General features: G+C 37.7%; 1 protein-coding gene across 1 annotated transcript in view; it reads left to right on the top strand.

Moving 5' to 3' along the window:
- The first annotated feature begins 2,882 nt into the window (after positions 1 to 2,882).
- Positions 2,883 to 16,101, top strand: part of LARP4B (La ribonucleoprotein domain family, member 4B) — a 28,012-nt gene continuing 14,793 nt past the window's right edge. The window contains exons 1-9 of the mRNA XM_010297074.1: positions 2,883 to 5,843; positions 7,756 to 7,903; positions 8,097 to 8,258; positions 10,524 to 10,605; positions 11,508 to 11,644; positions 12,069 to 12,172; positions 13,957 to 14,067; positions 14,621 to 14,674; positions 15,027 to 15,236. Coding sequence (XP_010295376.1) covers positions 2,883 to 5,843; positions 7,756 to 7,903; positions 8,097 to 8,258; positions 10,524 to 10,605; positions 11,508 to 11,644; positions 12,069 to 12,172; positions 13,957 to 14,067; positions 14,621 to 14,674; positions 15,027 to 15,236 — 3,969 coding nt within the window. The remainder of the gene's footprint in view (positions 5,844 to 7,755; positions 7,904 to 8,096; positions 8,259 to 10,523; positions 10,606 to 11,507; positions 11,645 to 12,068; positions 12,173 to 13,956; positions 14,068 to 14,620; positions 14,675 to 15,026; positions 15,237 to 16,101) is intronic.

Below are 16,101 nucleotides of genomic sequence, written 5' to 3'. Positions count from 1 at the left end.
TTTTATGTTCTCTTCTACATGATTTTAATACAGCCTGGTTCTGCTTACTGGAGTTCAGAGCAGCATCATTTTTTCCTCAACCTTCAGGTGACAACAGGAAACAAAAAATGCTTGCTTCTCTTTCAGTTCATTACTCCAAATAGATGTGAACTTAATTTACCAACTGATACGAATGACTAAAAGAGGGTTTAGTTGGGGTTGTTCAGCCTGGAGAAGAGAAGGCTCTGGGGAGATCTTACTGCATCCGTTCAGTACTTAAAGGGGGCTTATAAGAAGAATGGGGACAGGCTTTTTAGCAGGGTCCTGTTGCAGCAGGACAAGGTATAATGGTTTTAAACTGAAAGAGGGTAGATTTAGACTAGATCTAAGGAAGAAATTTTTGACAATGAGGGTGATGAAACCCTGGCACAGGTTGTCCAGCAAGGTGGTAGATGCCCCATCCTTGGAAACATTTCAGGTCAGGCTGGATGGGGCTCTGAGCAACCTGATTTAGTTGAAGATGTCCCTGCTCACTGCAGGGGGGTTGGACTAGATGAGCTTTAAAGGTCCCTTCCAACGCATTATTCTATGATTCTATAATTTATTTCTATGTTGACAGTAGTAGATTTTCTTTTCAGAAGTGAAGTAAGCGAAGGAGATTGAAAGCGAAAAAGTGACTGGGCTTCTCTGGTAAAAAGCTTTTTTCCCCTCAGAGTTTTGGAAAAAAGCAGAAATCTTGCAGTGTGGTGGTGACAGGGACCATACAGATAATATAGACAAGACTGAAGCATGTCTTAAGCCTAATGTAGGCTTTGTGGCTTGCCATGAAAGCAGCTGTAAAATAAGTCACAATAACAATCATGAAAAAAAAAAAGTAATGATAGTGGAATATTAGAGCATGGATCTCTATGTGTTAAGCAGCCTTTAGCCTGCAAGTATAATTTACGGTAGAAATTAAAATAGATCCTTTACTAGTTAGTTGAAAGGCAGCTGCTTTAATTAGCCTTACTACCACTATATACTGCTGTATGAATTCAATGAACCAATGAAGGCAAGTTGCCAAGCTAACTTGAAACTCTAATCAAGATGTACTTGAACTAAACTTGCCATAAGGTGCACAACCAGTTGCAAAATAGCACTCAGCTCAATATACAGCTGAAATAAAGTTCAAGGATCTGTCTTGTCTTAACTTTCATCTGTGTTTTCAGTATCTTTTAAGTAACAGAGTAGAATGGTGCTGTAGTGGTACAGTCAGCAAACTCTCTGAAGGATGGGGTCCAAATCTGAAATAGTAGCAATGAATTTGAGAGCAGATCTGGGTGACGTAAGGTTATGTAAAGGCAAGTAAGAACAACTCTGTTTAAAGCAGAGGAGATTGCTGGGTACTTTCAGCTTTTTTTACGGGGTTTCTATTTTTGAAGAAGCAGAACCACTTTTTTAGCAAGTAAAGGGACTTACAGTAGTAGTAGAAGTAGACTTCCAATATATAAATGCATATGTAGAAAGATGTTCTTTGCTACCATAAAGTCAGAAAGAAGTCTGTTTACATACAACAAAGAAAACACTGGGGACAGACTTTTGGAAGAAGTAGCATTTAGTCGAACTACCTTTTAAATCTGTCAGAGGTTCTTTTTTTGTAAAAAGAATACACAAATTTTATGGAGGTTAAGCATAATTAATCCTACCACAGTACCATGAGATGGCCAGATGATCATGAGGCCCCTTCAGTGCTGTAAGTCGCTGAGGGATTATGTATTCTTTTTTTCATGCAGATAACAAATGAAAAAAAGGCTGGAACAGAATTAGCTTCTGATAACGTACAATGACTGTTCAATGGAATACATGAGGTCTTATCTATCTTTAGCCTGTTTTTCCTAAAGAAGTAATCTTGGTGTAGGTTCAACTCTGGGGGAAGGGAGGAGAAGGACAAATTAGTCCAAAATGTGTTTGATCTAATGCCTTCCACTAGTGTAGTCTTCAAATCAGACTTAAACATATGAAGCCAGACTGATTTATCCTTGTGTAGAAAGTGGGAGTTGTATTAAATATGAAGGCAAGCAATTTTTTGGCACTTGTGGGCACTGTGAAAGAAGTTATTTAAATATTTTAATGATTTGGATGAAGGAAACTCTTCAGGAAATTGAACAATGGACGTTCATAAGACTCGGTAATACTTGTAAACAGACTGTAATCTCATTAGGAGAATTATTTGGCTGGAATATTACAGTGCATATGATGAAATACTAAAACTGCTCAGCAACTGGGATTTGGACTTTGAGTGGCAATGACATATGAACCCCTGCATGGTTTTAAAGTGTGCTATTTTTGGCAGCTGGGTGTTGGCTTGTCTCCTCAGTAGCAGTAGAAAATTAGTTTAGTGTATAGACGAAGGTGATTTTGCAATGAGAAGACTCCTCTGACACTACTTATTCAACATGGGCTGCTGCTTCAGTAAAGAATTGAGTAATGGCACGAATGAGGAGAAAACCAGCTTGTTACAAAAATCTGTGGAAGAGGAAGCACCAGAGTCAAGGATAAGTAAAACTTTATCTTCAATTTTAGGAACTGTGGAAGGCCAGGATATGCATACAGTGGGAAGGACAGTTAATGGGGCAGCTGCGATAGTCAGCATTGAATGCGTTCGTAGCGATGATTGTGCAGCGTCAGATTCTAAATCTGGGTTCTGGGATAGAAAAGCAAAATATCAGTCATACAAAAGCACGGAGAATATTCCCTATGAGAGCTCTAGGAGAACGTATGACAGACCTTTTAGCTTCTTTAATTCCTTTAGTCACCTCCTGAAGGTCTCTGGTACATATGGAAAACTGCAGAAAAGTGAAGAAAAGAAAGATAGGATTATTAAAAAAAGAGCACCTAAAAAATCTAATGGTAATGCTCAGCACATGAACAATACAGAAAATATTAATAGTAATATTAATAATGAAAATATAGCCACAGAAGAGCGTTGCTTGTTTGATCGTATTTCTACTTCACGTGTACCAGACATCCTAGACAAAGGCTTACAGGGTGAAATTTCCTTAAATAGAAATTTTCTGGAGGATTATGCAGCTACATGTGACCATTCAAGGCAGAATGAAACAACAGTAAATGTTGAAGACAGCAAGAGTGACAGCCTACAAAAAGTTTCAAGTTCGCATAGAGACATGTCTCCAATATTTTCCTATCTTGATGTAGACAACAACCAAAATACAAAAGGTAGGGAGTTTTACAGTATTTGTGTTGTAGATGCTGAAGATCTGAAAGGGGATGAAGAGGTGCCAGCTACCGTGCATGAAGAGACTGCAGCAGACATAGATAACTCAGCTGTTACTGATGAAGGAATGTGCAGCATGGCACGACCTCTAGACAGTGGGGAGGAATTTCCAATGCAGCAATCGGCACTAGTGGAAGCTAACTTTAATTCACAGAAAGAACTGTTTGAGTCTAAAAAAGAGGCTAGGTCAAACATGCAGAAAAAGGAGACAAGGAAATATTGTAGCATAGACATCCAATCTTCTTATGATAACTTACTGGCTAACAGGTGTCAGGTGCATAGGTTAAATACTGACAATACAGTAACAGATGGCTTAAAAGTAAAAGTATACAATGAAGTCATCCCTAAGAAGCTACAAGATGAGTTATATAGCACAGGTAATGCTGTCAGTTGGAACGAATCACTTCATAGAGCTTGTGATTCTGTACAGTTTGCAGATGCTGCTGAAGAGGACCAATACAGCCCTAATTCAGAAAACGTGAAACACAATGATTGTGTTTCCAGTGCATTGTTAAACACCGAAGCATGTAATTCAAAGAAAATTGAGGGAAGTCATGATTCTGAGATTGTACCATTTGATTTAAGTAAGCATCCCTCAAGCGTTGTAAAGGAAGTAAATACTGAACAGGTGGCAGAGAATATGAGGGATAACTTTAAATTATCATTAGACTTACATGAAATGGACAATGATTCTTTTTTGGTGAGTCAACATGTAGAAAAACGTGCTGAAGAAGGCTACTTCCTAAAGCCAGAAAATGAAGTAAACGCAACTGTGGAAAAGAGAACATTTCAAGGAATGTATGGTGATAGCCAAATGTTTGCACCTGACTCTAGTGAACAACATAGCATTCTGGAAGAATTCTTGAAAGAGAAAGAGAAATGTACAGGTACAGTTTTGCATAGCTGTGAAGCTTTGAATATGACTGAAATGCATGAAAACTTGGAAGAAAGTTCTGATTTTCAAACTCAAATTAAGGGTTCGACTGAAAACAAGGCATCAACTGAAGTTGCAAACCATAGTGGAACGGAGGAAGATGTCCGTGTGAGTATCACTGAGCTAAAAGGTGACATTCTTGAGGAAGCAGATAGCTTGAGCAGAACTCGATCATGGGTAAGTGATGGCACTTTGACATCTCATGAACTACATAACACAAGCACAGGTGAAATCTTCCTAAAGGAAGACAGCCTAGAATCTCAAATTTCACAGGAGTCGCTAGGGAATAAAGGTAAAGTGTGCAAATATTCAAATTCAGATAACAAAACCAGTGTGTCTTTTGTGTCTGTGGAACATGAGGATATGAATAAAATGGACATGAACTGTAGACAAGATGAGCAACAGGATGTATGTTTCTTCCACACAGTGGAAGCTCAATGGAATGTGGGGACTGACTCAGCCGAAATAGCTGGGGATGTAGCAGAATCTGTAAAACAGACAAAGCTTGAAGTTCACCTAAACAAGACAGTTGATAACAAGGTAGAAAATGTAAAACAGAATTTGAATGCTAGCATTGTTGATCATGATAAAACCATCTTAAATTGCAATAAAGGCTTGACTCACAATCAGAATGCTTACTCTAACTGCACTGTACCTGTAGCTTTGAACAATTTTGTGTGCAAGAGTGTAAAATTGATAGATGACACTAAAAATCTGGAAGATGCCAGTAATTTCTTACATAAAGCCCATAATTGTTTACCATCACTCTGTCAAAATTCATATTCTCATGTGTGTGATAAATCAGTGGAAGAGCCTGAGTTATATCACTGTACCAGTCCAGAAGCAGAGGTTGGGAACACCCAAGTTTCTGTTGGGCCTTTTACCGAAGTAGGATCAGAAACTCATGAAAAAGATGTGTGTGATGTAAATGAATGTAATCTTCAGGATGGTGAAGTAAAACAGTGTGTCAGTATCCACTCAAAGGAGGAGAACCTCGCTGGTTTTAGTATGTCAGCTGGGAAACTAGAAGCTTTTACCACGGGGAATTTAAAGCAGTTAGAAGCCAAGACTACTGAACTGAAAAACACCAGTTACATATTAAATACTCAAATGAATGACTTGACCACAAGTTGGGAACAGATGCAGTCAGATCACAAGATTTTCTCAAACAAAGGGCTTGGAGTTTTTGTTGACCCAAAGCAGGTAGACAAATACGCTGCTACTCCTTCCTATGAAATACACAGTGCCTCTCCTGGTGCTGCAGGATTTCAACAAGACAGTGAGTGGTGTGTATTAGATCTGATGGAAGACATATCGAGTGACCAAGAGCACTCCTATGAACTGGACAGACAAAATCCCCAAGTTGAAATATGGTCACATTTCATCAGTCTCCAGACTGGCAATGCTGATTGGACAAATCAGCTATTTTCTGATGCCGTTACTGTGGGTAATGGCGAATATCTCATGGGCTTTTTATGGAATAATACAATTTTGAACAATACCATGAAGAATGACAGACTATGTATAGTTAGTGAAAACTTCCAGAATGAACCTGAAGATTCAACAGGTGCTTCATATGCAGTGGGAAGATACCCATATCAGCTGCTAGCACCAGAAAATGTTGGTACCTGGGGATGGCAAGATAAAGATGAATTTGTGAGTATTCTGCAGAAGTGATTTGTTGTTAAAGCTTAAAGCTGAAGCTAGGAATTTACGTAAGCCAAAGCAAACTGTGGTTTCATTAGATAGTTAAATATATCAGCTGTTATTTTGTTCTTAAGCTGACGACTCACTCTTTCTCTGGCAAAACTGAATGCTGTACAGAATGTAGTAAAAAATGTTGCTGAATATTGATTTTTTCTTTTTGGTTCTGTTTACCTTGTGTGAAAGTTTTTAAACATTTGGAAAAGTATCTTGATTGCAGATTCTCAATTCTAGATGAACTTGAGATTAACACTTCCATATGCGGAAGGGAAATTTTCTACAGACTTATTTGTGCTCTTTACCTTCATATAGGAAGAAATGTTTGTGGATTTCCTGAAATCTTAAAGTTCTTCTTTGGTGGCAGTTAGGAAACCTTTTGCCCACTTCCGGAGACAGTCTTCTGAAGTGCCGTAGAAAGGAGTGGCTGCAGGAGAGGCGTGGGGAATGAGCGAGGCTGCACCTTGGCTAGCTGGGGTCAGAAAGGAGCAAAGCCAACCTGCGGCAGTTGCTGCTCCTCTTCCTTCCCTGCTGAGCAGAGCCAGTGCTTGGTATCGCTCTCCGCACCGACTGCGTTGCAGCAGCTGCTCTGACCTTGCCCAGCAGTCACAGTGCCGGCAGTGGTTTGTGCTAGGGGCGAAGTTTGCTATCTCCTGGGGGAACTTTACATACTAAAAATGGGAACTGATGGAACTTGCTGTCATCTTTGAATCCTTACTATTCAAGTAGTTAATGTCAAACACTTCCATTCTTTGTAAGTCTTCTCTGTTATTCAGTACATGTGTTCAAGCTGAGATCCTTTAGATCTTTTTACCTTCTGGATGTATTTTCTATGTACTATGTTTATGAGTATCTGAGTGCATGTGTTTCAGAAAAATTAAAGATTCATGGAGTTTTAAAGTGCCTTGTCTTAAACTCTGTAATGTTCTTAGCATCCTTAAATTCACAAAACAAAATTTAATAAGCTTTTTTAGTATGTGTTGTCATGAACAATGCGCTTGCCCAGTATAATCATCATATTAAAACATGCTGAAGATGTTCTGAGTATGGAAGAGCTTAATGCATTTTCTTCAGACATTAGCAAAACAAGAGAAAACTGTCTCATGTTACTATCAAAAAAGTATTGTAGATGTTGGCACTGCAGAGAGCAATCTCTCTGAAGCACAAATACAACCAGTTATATAGTGGTTGTATATAACCATATATGACCATTAAATGTGTCCATTTCTAATCCAGGTTAAAGGAGATGGGCCTGAGATGATTTAACTGGATCTGGTAATTTATTCTTTTTGTCCTGTCTAGGGGAAAACTAACCTAAATTTTTGTTAATGCTCTAATTTTTCTCTTGAAGTAATGAAAGGAGTTGTCTCTCATTGCTTTTATTTTCTGTAATGGTTCCTTAAAACTGTTATATGTTTCTGTAAGTCCCGAACCCCCTGCCCTGTGCTTTTGTATTTTCTTTTTTTTTTAATGTTATTTCACAGAAACAGATGTGATAACAATATAGTCAACATTGAGTTAACATGTATATTAGAGAACTGCCTGAAGTCTAGGGCAAGTACAGGCTGAGTTGGTCTGTCAAAGCTGAAGAATGAAATTTTTGTTGTAGTTTGCTCTGCTTGGCTAGCCTTTTCTGGTGATTCTTCATCAGGGAAATGAATTCTGTGCTGCAAGATTCAGTCATTTTTGTACCTGAAACAATTATTGAGTGGCAATTCAGTTAATATAGTCAGATGTGGAAAAAAACACTTGACAATACAATCTTGAGTTGTACATCTTATACTGTTATTTGAAACTGTACATACGTATGTACAGGTACATGCTGTGCATCCACAAAGTGCGTAATCAAATAAATTTCTTTTTGTAGGAGTCAACCAAGGTTTCTGAGTTAAATCCTAATGCAAAGGTGTGGGGAAATCATATGTTACACTTGGAAGCAAGTGGTGCCACTGACGGTAGCGTGAGCAAAACGTGGGAAGAAATACCTGACCAACCTCCAGATTGTTGTAAAAAAGGTATGAGTAAGAGTTTCTAGCTGTTGCTCAAGCAAAAGCTAAAATCCAGTGCAGAACTTTCTCAATTGTAATTTCCTGTTTAAAAAAATGAATTCAAGTGTGTAAGCAACTGTATTTCAGATTTAGTTTTAACTGTGATGTTACTGTGATTAGAAGGAATGCTTTTTGAGTGTGTTTGTCATCTCTGCTGCAGGACTGGATGCCAACGGTGATGGTGACAAAAAGCATCAGAATGCAGTGCTGACAGAGCTGCAGGAGCCATCACCAGCTGTTTCGGTGTCAGACCAGACAGATATGAACCCTTTGGCTCTCGATCATTCTGAGTATGAGTCTATGCATGAAACCACCCAGACAGGTAAGAGAAAGCTGATGTTTGCTTGGACTTGGTCTAAAATAAGAAAACATATTTTGAGTTAAAAATTTAAAAACAAAATAAAACAAAAAAAAAAACAAAACAAAAAGCAAACACCAAAAAACCCAAACTGCACCACTTTTGTTGTTCAGTATGTGTTCTGTAAACAGACCCCAGAAAGTCCTGTCTCTCTTGCTGTCCTGCTTTGACATAATTTGGAAACCAGTCTCCTCCTGTTTGAGTATAGGCCTTGTGAGGTACTGTACAGAATTGACCATAAGTTCTGGATATAACTGAGTATTGTTTTCTGGAATGTTACTTGGAATGCAAGTCCCTGGTGTAGTTGTTTACATTTAGATATCTACTTGTGTAAGCCGCATGTTTCTAGTTGGGTTGGGTACCGAGGTGAAATTCGTGTACCTTTTGTGTCTCAAGTAGTAATGTTAATGTGTTTAAAGTTCTGTCTTGTACTTAAAATGCGAAAAAAACAACTTAGTCCAACTTCTTTGCTTTCTTTTTTAATGAACTTTCATGATTTTTTTTCAGTGCAACTGTTAGTAGCTGTAGGCTATACCAGATGGCATGTTTTAAGAAACTTCTGGAAACTAGGATGGTCAGCCATGCTTATATTTCACTGAAAGGGACAGAAGGTCTGCAAGATGCATGTAGGATTACTACTTGAATTGAGATGAGGAAAAAGAAAAAACTTCAAAATTATCAAAAAATTGAGATGGGAAAAGAGGAATTTGTGTTGGGTGGCTCTTGAGATTCATGAGAGGTTTGCTCCTTGTTCATTGTGCTTAGCCCTTTTTATAACATGTATTTAAAATGACCAGTATAGCATCCACAGTAGTTGGAAATCAAGACAACTGAAATCGGACACAGTTGTGGCATCATCCTCGCTTGTGTTGAAAACTGGAAGTTCTCTGACTCCTCTAGTTAAGGGTACTATTGGGGAATAACAAATAATAACTAACTGACAAATAGAAAATTACATTAATGGTGCCTAGCACTCTAGTAGGGAACAGTGTTCCTCAGCTTAGTGTTAGAACTTGTTCAGCATGTCCTTTACGTGCCCAAAATAGTTAACTTTTAACAAGAGTCAAATAGTGTTGTAGATCAGCTGAACAACAGGTCAGACCTATTCCCCTTGATGAATAGTGACATAGGTGGTCCCAACTCTGAAATCTGATTTTTATTTTTTTAATTATTATTTTTTAAAATGCAAGTAATTTTGGTCTTTGCTAGATTTTAGGCAAGGAAGAAAGAGGAGATGGAGAAGGGAAATAGTGGATAGTACATGATATGTGTATTTCTCAGGTGTTGGCATTGCCTACATCAGAATAGAACACATGAAGGACAAAACGGTGGGAGGAAATTAGACATTGCTTTAGGAAGAAGAAAGGTTAAGGAGAGTTGAAGAAAAAAGGATGAAAGTTACTGAAGAAGGGAAGGGTATAGAGTGTAATAGTTGGTGTGAAATAATTTTTTAAAAAACTAATTTACATTTATGTAACATGTTACTAAATGTTTTGTAAATCTCTAAAAGCTGCACTAAACTTCTGATCAGTTTATCAGTTATCCCACTGACACAGTTAGTTTACCCTCACTCAACTGACTGCAGCATATTGGGTCTAAACTAAAATGAATGTGAAATTAATGTTTTCCAGGTGATAATTTTGAAACTTTCAGGTATAACAAAAAAAATTTATTTCTCCTTCTTAACCAAGAGATTGTTAATTGATCACACATCTGTTGTTAATTGATTGGATATCTACTGATATTTCATAACTACATTTTTGAAACTCTCTTTTCTGAATTAGTGGGTTGGGACTTTAGAGTGAGGCCAGAAGTGCGAAGTGCCTCCATTACATTGCTCGCTTGCAGTTAGTCAGCTGCATTAGTCAAGGTTTAATCAGCTAGGAATTGGTTAGTATCCTAAGGCTGGAAGACAGATATACCAGCTAAATCAGTTCAGTATTTACTCTGAGATGTGTTTGTAGCTGCTTTTCTAAAACTGCTTAAAATTTTTATATATTTGTAGAACAGAGGTTAACAATTGAAGTCAGATATGGTTTTTCTTTTTTGTCTTAAACAAAAAGTGGTCCTGTATGATTTTGGTGCATGGTGAACTAAAACACAATGAACGTTTATTGAATTTGAAAATTTGTTACTAGTTATATAGCCAGTAATAGACATGATGGCTTGATTAAAATATAAGCGTGATATAGCAGAACTAAATTTTAAATTTAGTATTTTAATTATTAGGTGGAAGCGAACAGTTGCAGCCAGAAGGTCAGGAAGATTTACGAGAATTACTGAAAAAAACACTGGAATTCTGTTTATCTAGGTATGTATGTACCTAAATGTAGCAAACTGGAGAATAACTAAGAAGATCCAGTACCTAACTTGGGATGTATGTTGATAGATTTCACACCTGTCACTTTAAAACTGAGTGGAAAGGAGAATTTTGGGGGGAGTAACATAAATTCCAGACTATCATGTTGATGTACCTCTTAAAGCTTACATGAAACTTCTGGACCTAAAACATAAACTAGCAAATATACTGTTTTGAAGTGAGAGTAGTTGCAAGCAATTACAGATCAAGTGAATTTTTATGACTGTTAATTTTTTTTGCAAATCAAAACTGAGTAGTGTAAGCCATTTGGTAAGCTTTGTTTAAGCTAATAATTTTGAAATTTGCATTGATACAAACTAGGATTTTTGTACGTGCATCTGTAGCTCCCTTTGTATTTTAAGTTAAGGCTCAATTTAAAAAAGAAAAAAAATATTCAGGGCTCCGAATCATACACATTCCAGTATAGACTGATGCAAGATCATCAAAGCAGTTCACTTGTACTTAATTATACTCAGTGCTTGTGTCTAGATAAAAACATCCTAAATACATGTCTTAACTTAGAACAATTCCTAATCTGTATATACTCCTGCATAACCAGTTACAGTCAGTGGTCATTTGAAGTAATAAACTCCTAACAATATTACATGTTTGTGGGGGTAATGTGCTGCCTGAACAGGAAGTTGCCAATACTATTACATGAAGGGGAAAAAAAAGCAATTTCATGTTTTCTAGGAAGTGAAATATAGTAAATAACTGAATGGACTGGGAGTTGGTAAAAATGCTGAAAACAAAATTTAGTATAGGAATCTGCCTTCTACTATGCGATGAGTTTTTGTCTCAAGTTTATTGGTGAAAGTTACATCTGTGACATTTTTTTTTTCCTCTCCCAACAGAGAAAATCTTGCCAGTGACATGTACCTTATATCACAGATGGACAGTGATCAGTATGTGCCAATTATGACAGTAGCAAACCTTGATCATGTCAAGAAACTCAGTACTGATATGGATTTGATTGTTGAAGTGCTGAGATGTAAGTAAAAATCCCTCAATGCTAGAAAACATTTTGGTTATTGCTGTAGGACTATTAATCTGGATTTTCAACCTCTCTCCCTTTTTTTTTTTTGGTATGTATCACAATCAAATGCCATCCTTTTTCTGTAAAGCATTAAATAGAACGTGACTCAATGTGTGCCTTAGAAGAAAAAGCTAATGAATTGGGATTTTCTAGGCTGGAAGAGTAGGAAGAGTGTGGAGATTTTAAAGGAACATGTCTACTCAGTTGCATATGTCTGAAAGTATCCTCAGTCATCTTCTGCTTGTTTCTTAATACTCAAAAATATTTGAAGTTTAGCACAAAAAGCTTTGCATTGTAAAGCTGTCCACAGCATCTTTTGGTGTGCAAAACTGTTTTGATTGTATACAGCTAAAATAGATTTTTGCCTTTTCTCTCTTAGCGTTGCCTTTAGTCCAAGTGGATGAGAAGGGAGAAAAAGTTAGGCCAAATCAGAATCGCTGTATTGTGATTTTACGTGAAGTACCTGAATCTACCCCCATTGAAGTAAGTGTTTAATTGTTCACTAAAGAATGCTTTTCTCTTAGGATTTGTGAGTTAGATTTCTTCCAGATTTCAATAGACATATCACATTTCTTACTACATTGTTAGTTTCTAACAACATTTCTAAACCTCAGTTTATTGTGTGTATTTGGATAATAAATACATTTGATAGAAGCAGTTGCTCATAGGAAGACTGCGGTAAAACCTTTAGTGCTACAGAGGCCTGAAAAACTGACAGTGCTGTGTTTGGTAGAGATACCGTAATTTTCTTCGTCTCTGGCTTATCCACGTGCACTTAGCTCAGCTTGTTGGATAAATAGCAAATGAAGATGAAGGAAGGTAAGTCTCAGAATGGAAAATGCCACTGCTGCAGCTTGAAGCTTGTTAGGGTAAAGTACTTAAAGCTTTGCAAACATTTCCATAATGCTGAGGGTAGAGGTGTCAACAAGTCGCTAAGGATCTCTGCTGGCTTGTGGAATGAATGTGGGAGGGGAAAACTTGATTTTTTTGAAAGTTTTTCAATGCAACTCTGATGTAGCTGGGACTATGACTAACAAAGTCTAGAAAGAAGTGATTGGGCCATAGATTAAACCATCTTGAATTTTCAAAAAGGAAGAGAAGGCATAGATTCTTGATGATGGGGAGATATTTTAATTTCCCCTCCTATTTAATTACACAAGGAGGAATAAAGATTCTGAAAGAGTTGCTCTTCTTGATAGTCTTCATACAAAAATAAAAAGTACTGAAGATTAAGGCCGTTTCTTTATGATAAGTTTTTAATAAACAGCATGAAAAAAATTACTGAAAGGAACTGGAGGGAAGAAGTTAGATATGCTATATACATAGTATAAAAACATCAGCTGCTTTTAGCTTTCTAAATAAAATGTAACCTTTCAAAGGCTGCCTAGATTTATAATATTACAGATTTTTTTTTTTGCTGTCATCAGTTTGTCAGGTTGGATATATTAGGGCTGGGTGGTCATTCTTAAATGCTTAACAAAAACAAAGTTCTGGGGAGTCTTTATTTTCAAAAGAGGTGATCTGAAGTGTTTTATACATTATGTGTTTAAATTTGCCAGACTAGAAAATCTAAACTTAATCTGACAGATTTAATAGGATACATTTTTCTGGCGTAGCATGATCAGGCTTCATTTAAGCTGCAAAGTTCCAAAATACTATAAGGCCTCCCAAGTTGCATTGCTTTTTGATGCTGCTCGCTTCAACTCTCTGACAAAAATAAATAATATGCAAATGGATTAAAACAATATAAAGTCCAAAGTGTGTTTTTTCTGTAGAAACTAGCTGACTGTTTTTGAGGTACCATAAAACCTGTTTCAAATATGTTAATCTGTAGATGCTTGAGCTCAAGTGTATCTCCAGGTTTATGCTGAAAGGGCAGGGTTCCTCTATCCCATGCAGCATGCACAGGTTCTTGTGTGGCTCCGTGGTTTTGGGGACAGGGGAGAAATAGACATTTTTCTGCACTTGATGCCAAATTTAAGTGTCTCCTTACAGCCTAAAGAGCTTATCTCCCCTGATTTAAAGGGAGCAGGCAACTTCTACTTGCAGTATGGCCTGTTTGTATTCCTTCTAGCTAGTGGGGAGATTGGAGACTTAATGCTACTTGTAGATGTTCTGAAATTCTCAGTTCTGTTTTGTAAGCTAGAAAGTGCTTTTTGTCTTTCTTACTTGGAGTTCCAGAGTTCTGCACTTTAAATTGATGTTTTCTTCCATCCTTTTTTTTTTCATCCCACCCTTTTCCTTCTTACCAAAACCACTTTCCTTAGGAGGTTGAAGCACTTTTCAAAGGAGATAATTTGCCTAAGTTTATCAACTGTGAGTTTGCCTATAATGACAATTGGTTCATCACGTTTGAATCGGAAGCCGATGCACAGCAGGTAATGCTGTTTTTTGGAACCATTTTGGAATATAACAGTAACCAAGGGTGGGATGAGGGTGGATTGATGGGTTGTAAACTGTATTACAAATGTGTAATAATTTAAAAAGAAAAATACCTGATGGGTTGTAAACTGTATTACAAATGTGTAATAATTTAAAAAGAAAAATACCCAAAACTCTAAAACTAGTAATGCTTACCCTTAGCTAATACCCAGTTATCGATACTATTAAACATAACCCTGTAAGAGTTTTATCTTGTTCGTGTATCCTGGCTTCCTTGGTAAAGCTATAATTTTTTTGTGCGACGAACATTGATATTTTGGATGACACATTGAAATGCTTCAAATTTAAGAACTAAAATCTTGTTTTAATGCTACTGACACACTTCTGGATGATAATTTAGATCTTGCTGAATGCAGATTACATACGAGGGTTTTCGTTAGTCTAACATTAGCAGACATTTCAAGAATTACTGTTAGGCATAGCCTGTCAAAACTTAAATTTCCTTTGTTTAAATTATATTTGACAAATGTTATAACTAATCTTTTAAAGGCTTACAGATACCTTAGAGAAGAAGTGAAAACTTTCCAAGGAAAACCAATTAAGGTAAATAAAGCTTTACGGGTTTTTTGGGGCATGTGTGTATGTGTTCTGGTTTTAGTGGGGTTTGCTGTGTTTACTGATATGAACTTAAGTGGTCCAATCTCCGCAGCCATTTGACCTGGAGATGGGTTTTGAAATGTAGCATGTGCCATTTTACTTCTCCTTTTCCTCCTTTCTGGCAGTGGTATATCCATCCCAGCATCAGGCCAGCAGGGAAGCATTCAGCTGTTCCTGCCTTCCTTGAAGGACAAAGCAGTGACTGACAAGCATCCAGTAAAAGTTTGAGCTGCTAGTTTGAACCATCCTGATATAATTTGAAAGGCTGCTGTAATAAATAATCTAATCTCCTTTGCAGGCAAGGATAAAAGCAAAGGCAATAGCTATAAACACATTTTTGCCAAAGAATGGATATAGACCTCTGGATATGAACCTCTACACGCAGCAGCGTTACACAACATCCTTTTACTTACCTCCAGTATACAGTCCCCATCAGCAGTTTCCATTGTACAGCTTAATTGGCCCACAGACCTGGTCGGCCACGCACAGCTACCTTGACCCTTCATTGGTAAGTCTTGATTATGAAACAGTTACATTCTTTTCAAAGTTGGTATTATTTTCTTACAAAGTCTTGAGGTGTAGGAAGCATGTGTATCCTGAAGAGAGGAGTTTAAGATACTGATTCTTCTTGAAAAACAGTTCTTCAAAATTCTTCCTTTGGTGTACAAGATTAATTATTTGAAAATTGTATCTGGTATCAGATTGCAGTGTGATTCTTGCCTTAACCTTTAAGTTTTTGGGGCAGTTCTTTACTAAATATTATTAATCAGCTATTGCCAAAAGAAATCATAGGATGGTTGGGCTGGAAGGGACCTTAAAGATCATCTAGTTCCAACCCCCTGCCATGGGCAGGGACTTCCACTAGACGAGGTTGCTCAAAGCCCCATCCAACCAGGCCTTGAACAATTCCAGGGATGGCGCATCCACAACTGCTCTGGGCAACCTGTTCCTCACCACCCTCATAGTGGAGAATTTCTTGCTTATATCTAGTCAGAATCTGCCCTCCTTCAGTGTAAAGCCGCTGTGCCTTGTTCTATCACTACATGCCCTTGTAAAAAAAAACAAAACAAAACAAAAAAACAAAACACCTCTCCAGCTTTCTTATAGGCCCCCTTCAGGTACTGGAAGGCTGCTATAAGGTGTCCCAAGAGCCTTCTCTCCAGGCTGAACAACCCCAACTGTCTCAGCCTGTCTTCGTAGGAGGGGTGGTCCATCCCTCTGATCATCTTCATGGCCCTCCTGGACTCACTCCAACAGGTCAACGTCCTTCTTATGTTGGGGGCCCTAGATCTGGATGCAGGACTCCAGGTGGGGTCTCACCAGAGTGGAGAAGAGGGGGAGAATCACCTCCCTTGACCTGCTGGCCATGCTTT

This window comes from Phaethon lepturus, unplaced genomic scaffold (assembly GCF_000687285.1).
Source record: "Phaethon lepturus isolate BGI_N335 unplaced genomic scaffold, ASM68728v1 scaffold611, whole genome shotgun sequence".
In the NCBI taxonomy this organism is placed as follows: Eukaryota; Metazoa; Chordata; class Aves; order Phaethontiformes; family Phaethontidae; genus Phaethon; species Phaethon lepturus.
Note: the sequence above shows the minus strand (reverse complement) of the source record. Positions and strands in the feature narration are given on the sequence as shown.